The sequence below is a fragment of the Engystomops pustulosus genome, chromosome 1, assembly GCF_040894005.1.
Source record: "Engystomops pustulosus chromosome 1, aEngPut4.maternal, whole genome shotgun sequence".
In the NCBI taxonomy this organism is placed as follows: domain Eukaryota; kingdom Metazoa; phylum Chordata; class Amphibia; order Anura; family Leptodactylidae; genus Engystomops; species Engystomops pustulosus.
In genome coordinates this window covers 190,141,066-190,158,713 of record NC_092411.1, presented here as the reverse complement: position 1 = coordinate 190,158,713, position 17,648 = coordinate 190,141,066, and the positions used below count along the sequence as shown (strand labels likewise).

The 17,648-nt window shown below is 38.7% G+C and overlaps 1 protein-coding gene across 7 annotated transcripts in view; it reads left to right on the top strand.

Annotated features, from left to right (window-relative positions):
- WDFY3 (WD repeat and FYVE domain containing 3) overlaps positions 1 to 17,648 on the top strand; it is a 152,676-nt gene that overhangs the window by 111,189 nt on the left and 23,839 nt on the right. For 4 of the 7 annotated variants that reach the window (XM_072116004.1, XM_072116022.1, XM_072116048.1 and 1 more), the window contains 11 exons: positions 2,858 to 3,036; positions 4,253 to 4,482; positions 7,039 to 7,145; positions 8,263 to 8,445; positions 8,783 to 8,940; positions 10,078 to 10,155; positions 10,790 to 11,017; positions 12,503 to 12,565; positions 15,209 to 15,377; positions 15,824 to 15,987; positions 16,355 to 16,503. In XM_072116004.1, the coding sequence (XP_071972105.1) occupies positions 2,858 to 3,036; positions 4,253 to 4,482; positions 7,039 to 7,145; positions 8,263 to 8,445; positions 8,783 to 8,940; positions 10,078 to 10,155; positions 10,790 to 11,017; positions 12,503 to 12,565; positions 15,209 to 15,377; positions 15,824 to 15,987; positions 16,355 to 16,503 (1,708 nt within the window). The remainder of the gene's footprint in view (positions 1 to 2,857; positions 3,037 to 4,252; positions 4,483 to 7,038; positions 7,146 to 8,262; positions 8,446 to 8,782; positions 8,941 to 10,077; positions 10,156 to 10,789; positions 11,018 to 12,502; positions 12,566 to 15,208; positions 15,378 to 15,823; positions 15,988 to 16,354; positions 16,504 to 17,648) is intronic. The other 3 variants (XM_072116013.1, XM_072116040.1, XM_072116030.1) reach the window with 3 other exon arrangements.

The following is a 17,648-nucleotide window of genomic DNA, read 5'->3' as shown; positions in this document are numbered from 1 at the left end:
GAAAATGTGTACAGATTTGTCTTGTAGCATATTAAAAAAATGTTTTACTTATAAGAATGTCTGTACACATAGATGTCCCCAAAGAACCCCCTAAAGAGTCCAAATAAACGGACTGAAACAATTTCTTAGCTTCCCGCATTGCTCCTAATATTAAATGGGTTGTCGGAAGAACAGGCCCATTATGACAACAAACACGTCAGTCTTCCACTGGTGCCACTCTGACACTGGATAGGTCGCTGCTTTCTGATCCCCCTGAATATACAGAAGAGATTTCTCAGCCAATCACTGACTCGCGCACCACTGTGAGCATTTTCTGTCACTTCCTGTGTGTCAAGGGAGACCAGAAGTAGGGATCAGTGGGAAACTCTTGTAGCAACAGTAGAAGGATATGTTCTTTTGTGATGTAATTTTATTTAGATTTGGTTTCATTAGCTGGTTATTATTATTCACTAGAAAATCTCTTCACACAATCTCCTTGAACAGACCTCTAATGCCAACTCTCAGGTGCCAGAGCTCAGAGCTTTCCAATATCTTATTATGATAGACTTGCTCTAGGGTTCTTAGCGTTCTATGTGTGTTACTGTTTAGCAAGCGAAAAGTAGGTCCAGTAGGAGAGATGAATATTCTGACCTGGAGCTTTCGGTAATGAGGTTCTGAATTTCTAATATCTGACCAACCTGACAGCATCTTTTTAATGGATAACTGAAGCGAAAAAACCTTGAAAGTTTGTACTTTCCAGTACACATGAGTAAAGTTTTCATTCCATCTAAAAAAGAGAACTGTATCTAGAGGCTATCTGAACTGAGTCCACAGAGTACTTAGGATTTAGGCAGGTAAGCTGTGAAGGGCCGAGAATCATTCAATTTGTCATCCGTGTATATACTGCATTGTAGCCATCTATTTGCGCTCACTAAATGTCTACAGTGTATTCAATATTCTCAGTCTCCACAAACTGGGGGCTTCTAGAGACTTCACACAGTTAAACATATTTCATCTGTAAAAAAATAAATAGAAGGTTTAGCCCCCAAACATTGTAGCACATGATTTGTGATTTGTAAAGCGCTACGGAATTTGATGGAGCTATATAAAGATTATTATAGCGCATTCAAGACACATGCAGTTTTTTCCACTGTCGTTATAACCACTAACACCATATTGTGGAATACATAGGATGCTTATTTGGCTGACACCTTTTTCTTTCACTTCCGCCCCCTTTCCCTAAAAATCAATAATGAGCTCAGCTGTGTGCATGTCTTCTAAATTGGGAGTAAACCATTGCCAGACATCTTTAGGTTTCTTGCACACAATGTATACTACATCTGGGTATCCATTCATATGGATGGACATATTGCCCATTACCCATTGAAATGAATGTGATTGTATGCTACCCGTACCTAAACGGTATAGTACAGGTAGCATAGAGTCAAAATCTACCAGTCGTCTTCTGACATTGTTAGAGGAGAAGTCCTCTGTGCATCTGCAGCTGAAAATTGCAGGATCCTCTCTTCTTTTAGCTTTTTATGCCCTTGTTTTTACAAAATAAAGGCTTTAAAGGACATTTACCATCAGATATAATGTTGGTAGACTCCTATAACTTACCTATTTGTTGTGTTCTCTTGTTTATTAAAACGTTTTTACCAACTCCTAGAACGGCGGCATTGTGGAAAAATAGACGTATATAAAATATGCAAATAGGTATCTGGGCCCCGGGGCCAGATAATATATTCACGCCCCCTTTCTTTTCATTTTAGCCAGATTCTGCCCTTGTATCTTTCAGACCACCAGTGATTTCAGTCGGCAGGCTGTTAATCTCACAGCTACCACCAGAAGTGTGACTGTGCAAGGAAAGTCTTGGCACACTTACACAAGATTTACAGACTGTGGGTGACATCACTGGCAATCTGAAAGGGCGAGACGTGGCCAAAATTAAAGTACAAGGGGTGTGAATAAAATATCATCTCCCAGAGCTCATTTGCATTTTTTATGTCTATTTCTCCTCAATGCTGCCATTCTAGGATGTAGTAAAACATTCTGGGAAACGAGAGAACACAACAAATAGGTAAGTTATAGGAGTTTACAATCAGTATACCTGATGTAGATGTCCTTTCAAAATTATTCAATTGAGCATTAGAAACGGAAAGAAGAGCAGATCCTGCAAGGCAGCACACACAGGCATGCAATTGATTGCTTGATATCTCTGATCCTGGAGATGCATTTCCTTTTAAAGCACTGACTAAAATTACATGTACCACATTATATAAACTTAAAGACTGTTTTTATGCCATATCGAGACTTTCTTGTTTTTATTAGGCATATGGTCTACTGTACAAGTTGGGACAGCCCTTGTTATGGCATGATCAAATTGAAGTTGCAAATCTAGATGTAGAGAGTGCTTGATTTATAATTCATCTTCAAACATTTTGATAAAGCCTGTACAGTATAAGGCTACATTCACACATCGGCGCACAGGAGAGGAGGAGGGGGTGAGTGCTGCTTGTTCCCGCCCCTCTCCTTTGAGGTACATGGCACCGAAATACTGGGAAAGATGTCCTATTTTTTCCCCGGGTACGGAGTGGTACGCTGACACACGTGTGCTGCACCACAATTCTCCGTACCGTTCCGTGCGCCTATTGCCAGCCTGTGAGGGTCGTATATACACGTCGTGTGAATGTAGGCTAAGACCCACTAGTCATTTTGCCCTATTGAATATATTGTATAGTATTCCACAGCAGATTTTTAGGTTTTTGTGCTTTATGCAGTATTTCATGGATTTGTTGCATTGGTACAAGTATGCGCTATGCTAAGTGCTTGGTCTTGGTCTTATTTCATGTGGTTTTTTGCTCATTATTTTTTCTAGGTGAAGACGCCTCTTTACCAGTGACCACTAGTGGAAGTTATCAGGTGCTGGTAAATAATGTGTTTTATTTCACCCAGCGAGTTGTGGACAAGCTGTGGCAAGGAATGTTTAATAAAGACTCCAAACTGGTAGTAGACTGTATCACCCAGCTCATCTCACAGGTGAGGGACAGACCACAGGTACTGAACAGTTTTGTTCTGTTTACTTAAGTTTTTTGTACTTACTTTGTGATTTATTGGAGAAAATGCATCAATTTGCCCATTGTGATCCAGAATAGAGAGCTGTATAATTGGCTGTTTGTCTGTAAGGCCTATACATTAATTCTGAAGAACATGAATGCTTTCCTACAGGTTAAGAAAAATATTATTTATACATAGCGTATATGATAAAACATAGAATTGTGGATTGTATTCAATGTTCACTATTGTGATTATAAACATTCTATAGCAATGGTCCCCAACTTTTCAGTAACATGCCTCAATTTTCTTTCATAACTTTATTTTCTAAATTTTCTTCCCTTTCCCCATTTTCCCTGGATGTACCCTTTGCCTTAACCACTTGGGTGGCCACAAATTAGATTAACTCCACTTGGATCAAACACCCTAGATGGCTTTAAAAAGGCCCAGAGCCCCTCAGGCTTATTTGTATCATTTTAAAGCTTAAAAAAAAAAAAAACAAGGGCATAAGAAGCTAAAAGAAGAGCAGATCCTGCTGGACGGGGCACACACCAGCATGTACATGTGCTTAGTTTACAATCTGTGACGGTGGTGGTAGATTTCTTTTAAGGACACCTGACTTACAGACGGACCTCTGGTAATTTACTGTACGTTACCCAAGGATGCAGTGATCAACTGTAGAAGTTATCAGAGGTGTCTGCAATAAATCTTTATTGTTAACCTTTGTTCCCATGGCAGCCACACATTTTGAAAATCGTAGCATGAAATATAAAAGTTAGTGTAATTTGTACTGCAGGTAACAATACAGTTTTATAAGCTTTAGCAAAGCTTTCTATATAATGCATTTTATTCAAAGTGTGTTGTTGGAGAATTGGTTTCTCTCAGTGCCAGGATTATTGATGGTTTTATTTTAGATCAGACGGTTGTGCATACATACAATGCGGCTTATCTGATACAGTCTATGGGAAAACGCATGCTTGTTGGGAGTGTTGCTTAGCCATTTTTTAAATGTTGTGTATGAGATTGTGAAATAAAATTCGGATCCATTAGTAGGGGGTTGTATAGCTGCCTCAAACATCTTTCCCTTAATTGAAGAGTCAGAAAATTGTTGTTGTGCAAAAATTCAGTTCTTTTTAACATGCAATCTATAGCAATGTACTTTAATGAATGGGAAGATCTAATTCCTAAGGCTCTGTATAATTTCTTTTTTCTCACACAGTCAAAAAGACGTTCCCAGAGTGTGTCCCTTGAGCCCATCTATAACAGCTTAAACCGGACTGTGCTGTACCAGTTCTCCAGAGCCCACAAAACCGTGCCTCAGCAAGTAGCCCTTCTGGATTCTTTGCGCGTACTTACAGTGAATAGAAATCTGATCCTGGGACCCGGGAACCACGACCAAGACTTTATTGCATGCCTTGCTCACTGCTTAATTAATCTTCACATGGGAAGGTAGGTTGTTCTTCACTGTACAATGTATCACACTAGATTGAGGATATCATCAGATTTATCATGCAGAAAAGTTAAATAATGGAAATGACATCACTTTCAGCTCCCTCACAGGCAGAGATTACTAACCAAGTCTTCTGTACAGAAGGCAGATGTGAACAAAGCCCAAACATCTAAAATGAACTGCACTGGGTGTGATCCTTGCTTTTATATCCACTATTGCTGGTCCCCTTCACTCCAGAGGTTTACTTATAACATGAGAAAATCTGTCTTTGTTTTTTCGTAAGTGCGTACTCTGTGAATGTCCGGACTGAAAGCATGTGGAAGCTGCGGATTTATCAGAAGCTACCATATGTTCATGTGATGTATAAGTAATTATGGGGTTTCTGGTGTGGTTCACCCCTTACTCATTATTCCCCTGCATAGAATATTTGCCATACAGAGATGACATGCTTTTTCCTTACTGCCTGATTTCTCACTGATGAAATCGATTGCTTGAGAAAGTAAAAATACCTGTCAATTCTGGGAATACTTTTTGTACTATCTGTCAATTATTGGATGTAATAATTCCACTCTTTATGTTCACTTTTTGCATTGTTGTAAAATGCTTTTTTTGCTTTGTCTTTCCTAAAAATGAGTTAAAAAATAAACTCTGCTGCCTATATAAAATAGGCTTATTCCATGGAGTACTGGTGCTGACATATCTTTATGGTAGCCATAATATTCTGGATGATTTGGCACCAAAATTCACATTCCCATGCAGTACCGCCGCATGGAAATTCACTGAAGGCACAGTTAGATTGGTATGTGGGCCAGTGTCAGATTGGGTTAGGATAGCCTACCACAGGGGGTGATCTTGAGGGCCCACCCTTGATCCACAAAATTCCCAAGTAGGATGTATTATCTCCAAAACATTCTATTAGGTTGTTTAGATTGTGAGCCCCATGTTGACAGGGACCGATTTGTCATGCTTTGTGCAGTGCTGCAAATCTGTGTGCTGTATAAATAAAGAATTATTATTATTATTATCAGTAAGATTTAGTTATCGATAATATTTGTGAATCATCCTATCAGAAATAGACATTGGGGGACATGCATCTTTATTTTGACTTGTTTCTTTTCTTTTTTTGAACTTTTTTGGCGAGTGTTTGCACATTTTTTGACGCCTACCCAAGGGTGTTAAGAATTTAACCGATGTGTGTGTTTGTTGCAGTGTTCCTATTGTATCTCTGCAGGAGAGATATTTTCTTTAATTTGCTTAAAAATAGGGGGTGAAGAAGGAGCAAATCAGAGACATTTTTGGCATAACACGAAGTACAACTGACCCATACTTACTACCATACATGTGCCTAAAAGGTCGCAAAAAAAATCAAGCTCACACCACCAATAAAAAACATATGTGAGACTGTGAGACTTAAGAATACACCAATGTGCTGACAGGGGACAAATTTGAAAATAGGCAGCAGAAATACAATGATACATGTGTCAAGCGATTTGTCCATTTACTTCTGAGGCCATAATAAAGATCCAGGACCCACCAGATGATTCTGCTGGGCAGTCTATCCGTGTTGTGGTGGCTACAATTTCTCATTGATGAGCAATAGTGGCATATATATGCTTATTTTTCTTTTGCATTGATCAATGTAAAAGGTTCTAATGAAGCCAAATCATGGTGTCTGTTATTTGGCTACAAAGAGTAAATTTACATTTAATATATGCACATACTGAATCAGAGTAAAAACAGATATCATTTATTTCTGCTTATATGAAAATTAAAATTTGATATTTCCTCATTTCTGTTGATAGTCCCTGTTCTGGAACCTGCATGAGTTAAAAGGACAGGGTTCCCTGACCTACATGTTGCATCTGCTGTGTGGGCTTGGTTATTCTTGTAACTCCCTAAAAGTTAATAGAGGGAGAGCTGTGTATGTGCAGCCCCCTCTCTACATGGTGCAGCAATGAGACCCTTTTTCTCATGTTGGTAATGCCCCTTTTAACTAAAAAGTCAATTGACTTAATAGAAATTAAAGAACAATTTAAACCAGTGCTGGGAAGTTTTGTATTTCTGCAGTTATTCTGTGTGTTTCTGTGCACCGAGTTGGAGTTTAAAGACATATTTCTTTTATGTAGCATTTTATAATATTTCACTGCTCCAATGTGACATTTACAGATCTTTATAACAAATTAAATTAAAATGAAATCTCATATTCACATAATCCACCATCAGCCATGTAACCATGGCAATACAGTCTACAGGTTATTTTGTTTCTAACATTTATACGGCAGTTTTATTGTCAAAAGAGAATATCCACGACCTGTTTAAAACTGTTATTTAGACTGTTATTTATGAATATTATGCAAAAAAAAAGCAGCCTGCAGGGTAACTTTGGATTTCACAGTTTTAAGTTCTTTCAAGGTAACAGGAAAATTAGGCTAATGGTGTACAAAATAAAATTATATATTTTTTGTTACTATGGAAACACGAGCACATGATGCTCTTCAGTGTTTGCTGTCCTTGAAGAGAAATGAGAAATAATCATGTCCTCTTTCACATTGCAGCAACCCTGATGGCTTTGGATTGGAAGCTGAAGCCAGGATGACTACTTGGCACATCATGATGCCCTCAGAGGTAGAGCCAGATGGAATATACCAGGATGTTAGTGAAGGTAAATACTGGAGAGCCGTAGCCCCTTTTTTACTCCCCCTAAAATTGTGCTGTAAATTACAAAGTATAAACCATTTTACGTTACAAAAATAGTAATAGAATTTACTGGTGTCATTCCACTGTATGTTAAATGTCCATAGAAATCATCAATATGTAGCTATAGATGGTGACCCAATAAAGGTTTGTATAAATTTCCAAGTTACCGTATATACTCATGTATAAGCCGAGTTTTTCAGCACAAAAAGTCATACATAAGTCATAAAAAATAATAAACTGCAGCGCTGCTCCCCCGATGTCCGCGCGGGAGGCAGGGCTGCATACTACTGGGAGGCAGGGCTGCATACTACTGGGAGGCAGGGCTGCATACTACTGGGAGGCAGGGCTGCATACTACTGGGAGGCAGGGCTGCATACTACTGGGAGGCAGGGCTGCATACTACTGGGAGGCAGGGCTGCATACTACTGGGAGGCAGGGCTGCATACTACTGGGAGGCAGGGCTGCATACTACTGGGAGGCAGGGCTGCATACTACTGGGAGGCAGGGCTGCATACTACTGGGAGGCAGGGCTGCATACTACTGGGAGGCAGGGCTGCATACTACTGGGAGGCAGGGCTGCATACTACTGGGAGGCAGGGCTGCATACTACTGGGAGGCAGGGCTGCATACTACTGGGAGGCAGGGCTGCATACTACTGGGAGGCAGGGCTGCATACTACTGGGGTGGTCTGTGACCAATGCATTTCCCACCCTCGGCTTATACTTGAGTCAATAGGTTTTCCCAGTTTTTGATGGTAAAATTAGGGTGTCTCGGCTTATACTCGGGTCGGCTTATACTCAAGTATATACGGTATACCAAATATTCATGAAAACTATTTCTACGTTATTGGTGGTCTATTAATTATAGTTGACCTTAACAAGTGGCCATAGAAATAATTTCTAAGTAATAGGTGGCTTCACAAATCTCCACGTAAACAATTTCTAAATTATCGGTTATCCATAGAGGGGCCTTCTCTGTTATTGAACTACTGATCTCTAATAATTTACTAAACTTCTACTTTAGTAAAACTTAATTTTCTGTTGACATCACTCAGAACTGTATTTAATGGATGTGTTTTACAGGGCGCCAGCTTCTTTTGAAAGCGGTGAACAGAGTTTGGATAGAGTTGATGCATAGCAAAAAACAAGTTCTGGAGGAAATGTTTAAAGTGAATTTTCCTGTCAATGAACGGGGACACGTGGACATTGCTGCCGTCAGGCCTTTTATTGAAGAAGCAACTTTACGTGCTTGGCAAAATCATCTTGGTAAGTCAAAAAGGTTAAATTAATTGTGGTTTTTTTTTTTCTTCTTCTTTTTTTAATTTTTTGCTTTTTTATATGTGTGGAAATTTTAAGGAGTCTCTTTATAATGAGACCTTTTCTTTTATGAGACCCTGCATATTTGTTGTGTATTGCATCTAATATTAATTTATATATGAAAGGAATGTCTAATCAACTTCCAGTGTTGTATGGAGAAGGAGTTGTATTGGGGATATAGGAACATATTTCTTTAATATACTTTATCATCTGCACTACATGTTTCAGTCAAACCCACCATCAGATCCTATTGTTCTTGGTAAGTTATAAATTTATTTCCCCACAGCGTATGAGAAGAAGTGCATCAGTAAAGGAGAAACCTTGGTCCCAAGCTCTCAATCCAAATTGTCACGTGTCAGTAGTGGCTTTGGTCTGTCTAAGTTAACTGGGTCTCGAAGAAACCGTAAGGAGAGTGGTCTGAACAAGCACAACCTCTCCACACAGGTAATCCCTGCAGTTAGATTAGCTTTTTCCTTTTTTGGGTAAAAACGACTTTAGTCCATACTTCTTCACCTCTGAGGTTCCTTGTGTGGTTACAGATTGAATCATGTTAGTTACCAATACTTTTATAATAGTTTACAAAATACTGAAATGTTTTTAGTAAAGTAAGGTGTATAAAGAACTTTCAGAATAACATGAAACTGCAGATGAAGAAGTTCCTGGAGGTTTGCATGATTAAATAAATGGGACATAAATGAGTTGGGAATTACAGACAGAAGCAAACAATGATAACAATACTGGGAAAAATAAACTTAAATGTGCTGCACATCAAATGTAGTAAGTTACACATACTTCAAGTTGGATATGGACCTGCTGTGGATGTCTAATGGAACGTGTAGCCACCATCAGTCTTCATAACAAGGCTGCTGGCTTCACATTCTGGATACTATGATGGCCACAGTGAACAGAGGGGGCCATCTATGTGTCACTCTCCATTTACTTTAATGAGAGGTTGGAGAACAGCTGAGCAATGGAAGCAGTGAGGCTGCGGTCACACTTTTGCAGTTGCAACTGTATCGCAATCAGTTTTTTTGTGTGGTTTTAGGTGCAGTTTTGTTACTTCAAAATTAAATTCACTCATTCAATTCATGTCTTTTTTATTTTCTTTACATTTTAAAGGAGAAACCTGTTCAACGAATGTCTTTCACCTGTTAAATAAACAAAAATGCACCTAAAACTACTTCAAAGTTGATTGTGATTTAGTTTTAACTGCAACGTGTGAAAGCACCCTAACTGCAGCACAAAATGTGTTTTGGATTATTCAATAAATACATCTAAACAAATGGCAATATTTTTACCACTTTCTTACCAATTGTATTATGTATGAGATTGCGACATTTTTAAATGCTTTTTTTATGTTACAATAGACAGTTGCAATTATTTGTTATAGTTATAAGAACATATTGATTTTATGTATTTTACTTCCCATAAAATACATATAATCCTCCTTCATTGGTCCAGAATATATTGTACATTGGTAAATGGTCACTTCTTTGCATGTACAGTATGAACACAGAGAGGCATTTATGCATGACAACTTTGTAAGTAATGTACTATGCCTGTTTTTATTCTGTTACTAAGGAGATTTCCCAGTGGGTATTCACTCACATTGCAGTCGTACGTGACCTAGTGGATATGCAGTATAAAGAATACCAAGAGGTAAGGGTATATCAGGTGTATCCTTATGTGGTTATATATTATGTGGTTTATATTCCAACAAGTTTTATACTCCTCTACTCTTCTAGTTGGTTGAGATTTATATTTAGTACTATATATTCATTGAAAGATAAAACTTGTCCAAAGCAGTAAGTAGCCAGTAAACCAGTATGGAGACATCAAATAGAAACCGTTCAAATACATATACACACACACACCTCCAGTAACATAGGAGAATCTTACACCTGTATAGCATAAGTGCATAAGCCTTTCTACACACTTGTTTGGTAAGATTTTTTGTGCAACGTTTTTTTGCATACATGCTGTGAAATAATTGCAATTGCTGCTGGTTGACAAGTTTTTCCGTACACACCACCTCCCCTTTGGCGCAGCTGGTGGCATGAGTGAAAGTTTGCAGGTTGCGGTGCAATTCTACGTTCGGCAGAGCCTGGCATTGAATTGTTCGACAGTGTAGCCACCTCCTGGATACATCAGGGGCTGTATCAGTCAGAATCACCCCACAGTCCATATTATGCATAGCAACATTGAGATTTCAAGAATTCTTTTATTTGAAAATTACAAAGCATATAACTATATATAACCATGTTTTTTATTACTTATATGATTATATAAATAGCGTCAGCAAAATGCCTTGAAATATGTGACGGAGGAATGGAATCAGATTGAGTATGAACTACTACGGGAAAGAGGACTTTGGGGACCACCCATTGGCTCACATCTGGATAAATGGATGCTGGAGATGACAGAGGGACCTTGTAGGATGCGGAAGAAAGTTGTGAGAAATGACATGTTCTATATACACTATCCTTACATTCCCGAAATGGAGCAAGAAACTAACACAATGGTGAGAATCCACAGAAGTTACATTTTAACAGAAATTTTATATAACTAACAAAATGTATGTGTACATCCATATAATGCAGGGATGTGGATTATCCATCTGAAGTTACAGGTGGAAAATCTGCAGCATATTTCAGTTACAAAAAGGTTGACATGTTTTTAAAAATATAATACACTTGCTGCATAAAAATTTCTGTACTTAAGCTGATTTCTGTACTTAAGTCCTGCAATGTGGACATTAAATCTTTATCAAGTTCTTTCTGTCTGAAGATCTCAGGAATGTGAAATTCATCTGAATTTGTAGAATTCTATTAATTTTGACAGGAAATCTACCATCAAAAATAACTCTGATATACCAGACACTTACACTTATAGATCAAAGCACCATGACTGTGGTAATCTTCATATATTTGTTATCCATGTCCTCCCTTCTTCTAAAATCAACTTTTAAAATTATGCTAATGAACGAGAAGGTCTCCCACCTCGCACTGTGTGCTGCTTTCGTGAGAAAAAAAAATGTTGGGGGGGGGGGGGGGAGCTGGGTTAGGATGAGAACAACCTGTGAAGCCAGAGTATGGAGGGGCTCTAGTAACAAACTCCCACCAGGGCCCCTATGGCTCATAAACATAAATTTCACGGTTGATTTTAAATGAAAGGGGGCCGTGGATAACAAGTATAAGAAGATTACCACAGTCACAGTGCCTGGAGTAAGTGTCCCTGGTTTATCATGCTTGATTTTGATGATAGATTTTCTTTAAATGCCCTTTATATCTTACATTGGTATACTGAAGCTGCTGTATCTGTGTGTCTTATACTACAGCATGCTGCATCATGTGGCCGGTCACTAGAGATCATGGAGTATAATAATAATGTCACTGGATGGTTAGAAACCCATTGGGGCACATTTATTAAGAACAGTGCAAACTGAGCTATGTGCAGTTTACCTGTGTAGTGTACGGGAGGTGCCAGATTTAGGATTTCTGGCGCCTGTTCTTCATGAATCTGGCGCCCCCTGCACAGATCCACCAGTGCACCAACTTTATTTTGGTACACCTATAACATGGGGTCTGTGACAGAATTCTGTTGGACTTTGCATGTTAAATCTGCTGCACGGTCTGACTGAGCACTGGAATGCTCCCTAATTTGTGTCATATAATGCCTAGAGCATCTGCACCACAAAAGGGTTACAATGCGACACAAATACTTGTGCAAGCCGTTTGCACTAAAAAGAACTGGCGCAAGGGCCTTAGTAAATGTGCCCCATTGACTTAAATTTTATGAATAATCTACAAAAACACAAAATCCAAATGTTACACACTGGCCCTCTGTGTGCTGGCAGGGTACATTGTTTGGATTAGATGGATGTAACAAAACATTGGGGAAAGACTTGATGGCCTTCCTCTCCATGATCAGTAAATCAAGAAGATGTAATTATTTACATATATGTAATGTACACTCCTGATAACTGTACTTAATACCAATTTTTTAGTCTGACTTTCCATGTACACTGCCTGAATCCTCTGCTGGTGTCTTCATGGTAACTCTTGAGAAGGTAAAGACTTGGTAAAGAGGTCTTCTCTACTAAAGAGCATCACTAGAGCATGTTCTAACAATGCGCTCCGAAGCTTGATGTTCAGGCTGTTGTATAATAACACAACTAGTGCCTCTCACTTTAGTATCCACTCTGAAAATGAGAATAGCGTCAATGAGGCCTAACACTTCTAGGGCCAGGGCCCTGTCTTGAGTTTTAAAGCCAAGTAATTTTATAAGGAATTTTTAGATGAGTACGTCCCACCAAATGTTTTATTTCTAGTGCTTTCTAAAATGTTCATTTCTATTTTGCTGTAGTGATTAATATGATGCCAGATGGACATAATTAAAGGCATTGTCATTTCAGTCATTTATAGGTGTTCTCTTTTAAAAATGGTCTGTTGAGGGGCGGGTTATTAAGAATTGGATTTAATACACCAGGCACAGTGATAGCATTGGACTGTGCCATTGAACTACTTTTAGACACTTTTGATAACTGCCTCAATGTGTTTTCTTTAGCAAACCTAAAAAATGTATAGTGCATCAGCAAGATAGGCAAGATCTAAAGAACACAATCTTTTCTACCAACTGTGGGTCCTTCTGTATGTTTCCTTTTGACTGTAACTGTTCAAAGGGGTGTTCTAGTTTTCAGTTAATATATGTTATTGTTTGTATGATGAAAAGTTATACAATTTTCCGACAGAATTTCTGTATTAATTCCTCACAGTTTTCTAGATTTTTGCTTGCTGTGATTCTATCGAAAGCTTTGTGTGTGTGTGTGTGTGTTTTTTTTCTATTTTTTTGCGGTGGACAAAACTCTGTCCATGATCATGTGATTATAACTGGCTAATATAAAAACTGTCCATGATCATGTCATCACAACCCACAGCTCTGATTACTCTCAGTGGTAAAACAAGCCCTGCACTTGTGTGACGTCACATGACCATGGTCAAACAGGGAACTCCGCTCGTTATATCACAGTGAGTAATCAGGGCTGTGTTATAACGAGCCTAGTTCCTTGTGTGAGCGTGGTCATGTGATGTCACACAGGTGCAAGGCTCGTTATAACAGAGAGTGATCAAGGGTTGTGCTATAACAAGCCGAGTCCCCTCTGTGAGAATGGTCATGTGATGTCACACAGGTGCAGGGCTCATTTTATCACAGAGTAATCAGGGTTGTGTTGTAACGAGCCGAGTCCCCTGTGTGCGAATGGTCATGTGATGTAACACTGGTGCACGGCTCATTATATCACAGAGAGTAATCAGGGCTATGTGCTATAACGAGCCAAGTACCCTCTGTGAGAATAGTCATGTGATATCACACAGGTGCAGGGCTCGTTATATATCACGAGTAATCAGGGCTATGTGTCATTATACAGGGCACCTGTGTATCATCACATAACGAGCCTAGTTCCCTGTATGACCATGCATGGTCATAACACACAGCCCTGATTACACTCTGTGATATAATGCACCCTGCACCTGTGTGAACATGGGTGGATTTCTATCCACAAGAAGTAAATTATAAATCTTACTATAGAATGACAGCACCCAGAGACCTACAAATACATGAAGAATGGATGCAGAACGTATATGGGAAATTGTAGAACTACTTTAATTATACAAACAATAATTTGTATTTGCTGAAACTGTAATATCCCTTTAAGCGGGATATCCTCAACCCTTGCATTCACGTTATATCCACATGATGTCCTGTAAATATGGTAAATGATGAGACCCTCACTCAAATGTAACAAAAAAAACCCATGGGATTGCTAGACAAGAAGTCATTAGACCATGAAGTCAACCCATAAAGGGTCCAAGCTCCTCCTGTAAGTGCTTTATTGTATAGACCCTTTATGGACCTCTATGAGGGAATGGCATCAAGTTCTGAGATGTATTCTGACATATGCCCTTTAACCTATACTTCCAGTTAGTGGTGGCTATAGAGACAGGTTACTTTATTAATGAGGTGAGGTTACAATGCCTTTAAGTATGGATGTTGGTGTTGTCCACACAGTTGTTACACTATATGTTCATTTTCAAGGATGTGGGAAGTATTTCTCCAGCTTCTGCATGAGCTAACCGCTACACTGAGCACTTAGTCTAGAGCCTTTACTCTTTGCTGCAAGTGTATGTTGTGTATGGCACAGTATAACAGGCCCCTTTGTGTTTGGGGAAATACCAGGGTGCTGAAATAATGTTTGTTTCCAGGGTCTGAAAAGCCACTTTATTATATGCAGCTATGCCAAACATGCCCAGGCGACCTACTATAGAACCAGCACCATTTAATGCACAAAAGAGGTTTTTCCCAGTGTCCTATGTTTTTTTTAAGTTTTCAGACTCCCGAATGGTTTGTCATTGAGATGCAATGAAAAAATTTCTGTGTAGCTTCATATGTGATATCACTACACATGAGATGTAGATTCTCCTTCATTGCTTCTAGTTAAATAATGGATTTGCTTGGAATTTCGAATCTCCCTTTTTTGGGACAGAATGTGTTATAAAAGCCATTTCCCTGATATTCCCTGCACAGTTATCTTACATAGGATAATGGAGAAGGCTGCAGAGAAATGTTCTATGTAAATAAGCCCATTTTAGCCCTGATCCAATATGCTAATTTTAATACATATAAATATATGTTTGCTTCTATGTTATGCGTGCAGAAACCTGCCCGATACCGCCGTGCCATCAGCTATGACAGTAAAGATTACTATATGCGTCTAATGCCTGGGAACCCAGCGGTGTTTCAGGATACAGTGGAGGAAAGCTCAGAGGGGGAAGCAGCCCAACATGAGCCAGAACATGGAGAAGACACCATTGCCAAGGTCAAAGGTAACCGAAAATGAGAATGAATCCACCAATCAGTAGTCATTGTTACGAAGTGTACATCTCTGCTTGCCTATGGATTGATTGAGCCAAAATAATTGTCCATGGGCATCTAAGTGCTTGGCTGTGGTTGTTACTAAGTGGCATTTCTCCTGCCATGCAGCTTTGTATTGTGTTGTCCCCATGTTATTCCTCTAAGAAATGTAGGCAGTGTCAGACTGGATAGGCCCACCTTTAATAAACCCCTTGGAAATAGACCCTAATAGGCTCCAAACATAAAAATGAAAGAAATAACAGAATGGAGAACAGGAAGAACACAGCCGCTATGTCTGGTAGCTCTGCACTGATCCCTGATGTGTTGGGTATACTACATTAGGGCACTGTCACACTTGTGTATGTAATTCTAACAAAAAAACTTCCACCTTAAGTTAAAAATATTGTAATTCTTTCAGGCCTGGTAAAGGCACCTCTTAAGCGGTCAAGATCTGCTCCTGATGGTGGTGAAGATGAGAATCAAGAACTCTTACAGGATCAGTTGAGTGAAGGCTCTTCCATAGATGAGGATGAGAAGATGGACAGCACCACCCTTCTGAGGCTTCTCGAGGAAGGAGAGAAGGTAGTAAATTGTACATTATTTCCTGGACAATTTCTTATTCACCTCTGTTGAAATTTTTACTCTGAATCCAGTTGACAAGTTTTATACGGATAAACATTGTTTATGTAGCTTGTCGTAGAATCTGGTGGGTAATTTTTTTGCATAGAGTTTCTGATTTATAATAATAGTATTTAATTGTTTGTTATGTTCATTTCCAGGGTACAGTTTATTTATAACATTATCATTACAAATACAATAGTGCCACCTCTTGGTGGACATATCGTAAAACTAAAAATGTTTTAATGTTTTCTTTTTCTTCTTAGCTTGTCCACAATGCTTTAATGTGTTTTCTGTTGCTTAATTACCATTTCTTCTGAATGACTTTCAGATTCAGCATATGTACCGTTGTGCAAGAGTTCAAGGCCTAGATACTGGGGAAGGGCTCCTGCTATTTGGCAAAGAACACTTCTATGTTGTTGATGGGTTTACACTGACAGCCAACAGGGAAATTCGAGATATTGAAACTCTACCAGTAAAGTAAGTAGTAACGGACAAGAGTGGGGTGTCCTCCCTTCACCCTACTTTTTACATTAGAAATGGAACCCTTGGTGATCAAAAAAAAAAACACTTATTCTGGCAGACATGAGAGTTGCCTCAAGTGAGACTCCGCTCAATGGGGGGGATTTATAAATGCACTTGTGCCACAATTCTGGTGGTTTTGCACCAAAAACACTGTCTAAAATGCCTTGCACAACAGTTATCAAGGCTGTTATACCTTTTTTTGGTACTTTCCCAACTTGTCCTATTAAGGGGGCATAGCCTCTGAGATGTGGGTGTGGTCTCATGTGAAAAGGGGCGTGGCTTGTGGGGAATTGGTTTAGACCAACTAAGAGTAGGTCTAAGCAGGAACCGACAGTCTTATTCTGCACCAGAATTCATTATTACAGTGATAAATCTGGCGCAGGGAACGACAAGTGTTTTCCAGCTAGAAACTGGCGATGTTGGAAGTGTGGGTATCAGTGTCAGCATCTTGGAATTAATATGTTCGGTTACCCCATACATTTAGGGTGATCATAGATGGAAAAATGGAAGGATAGTTCTTAAAGATAAAGAAGCATTAAAGAAAATCATTTATTTAGAAATGGGTAATTTAAATTTAGAAAATTTAAAGGGAAAATGGGTAAAAATATTAGATATTGAAAGAAATGGTACCTAAGAAGTCTATGACACGTATAGAGCAAAATAGAAAAAATAAGAGGAACCACTGTCTATATAAAGTCACACCATTTTGAAATTTGATTTGTTTATATAATTCACCAAACCTCTGATAGAACAATGTAACCTTTATCCTGACTCTTACCTGTATGTTGTCCACAGATCTACATAAATAACTAGTTCTAGCTGATCTTTTTGTTTAATTTAACCAAAATGTTATTATCAAAGCACTTCCATTATGCCACAGTTATCATTTTTTCCTGTCATTCACCTTCCAACAATTATCATCAATAATGTAAGATTTATACATAAATTCATTTTTCAATTCAATATCCCCGATACTCCCCGCATAAACTAAAGTCTACATTTATTTCATTCATCATCACCAGCTGATAATATGGTAGGGTTTATTTTTTTGTGCATATTCTATACATTGTATGTGCTAAAAAAGATTTGGCTCTAAATGT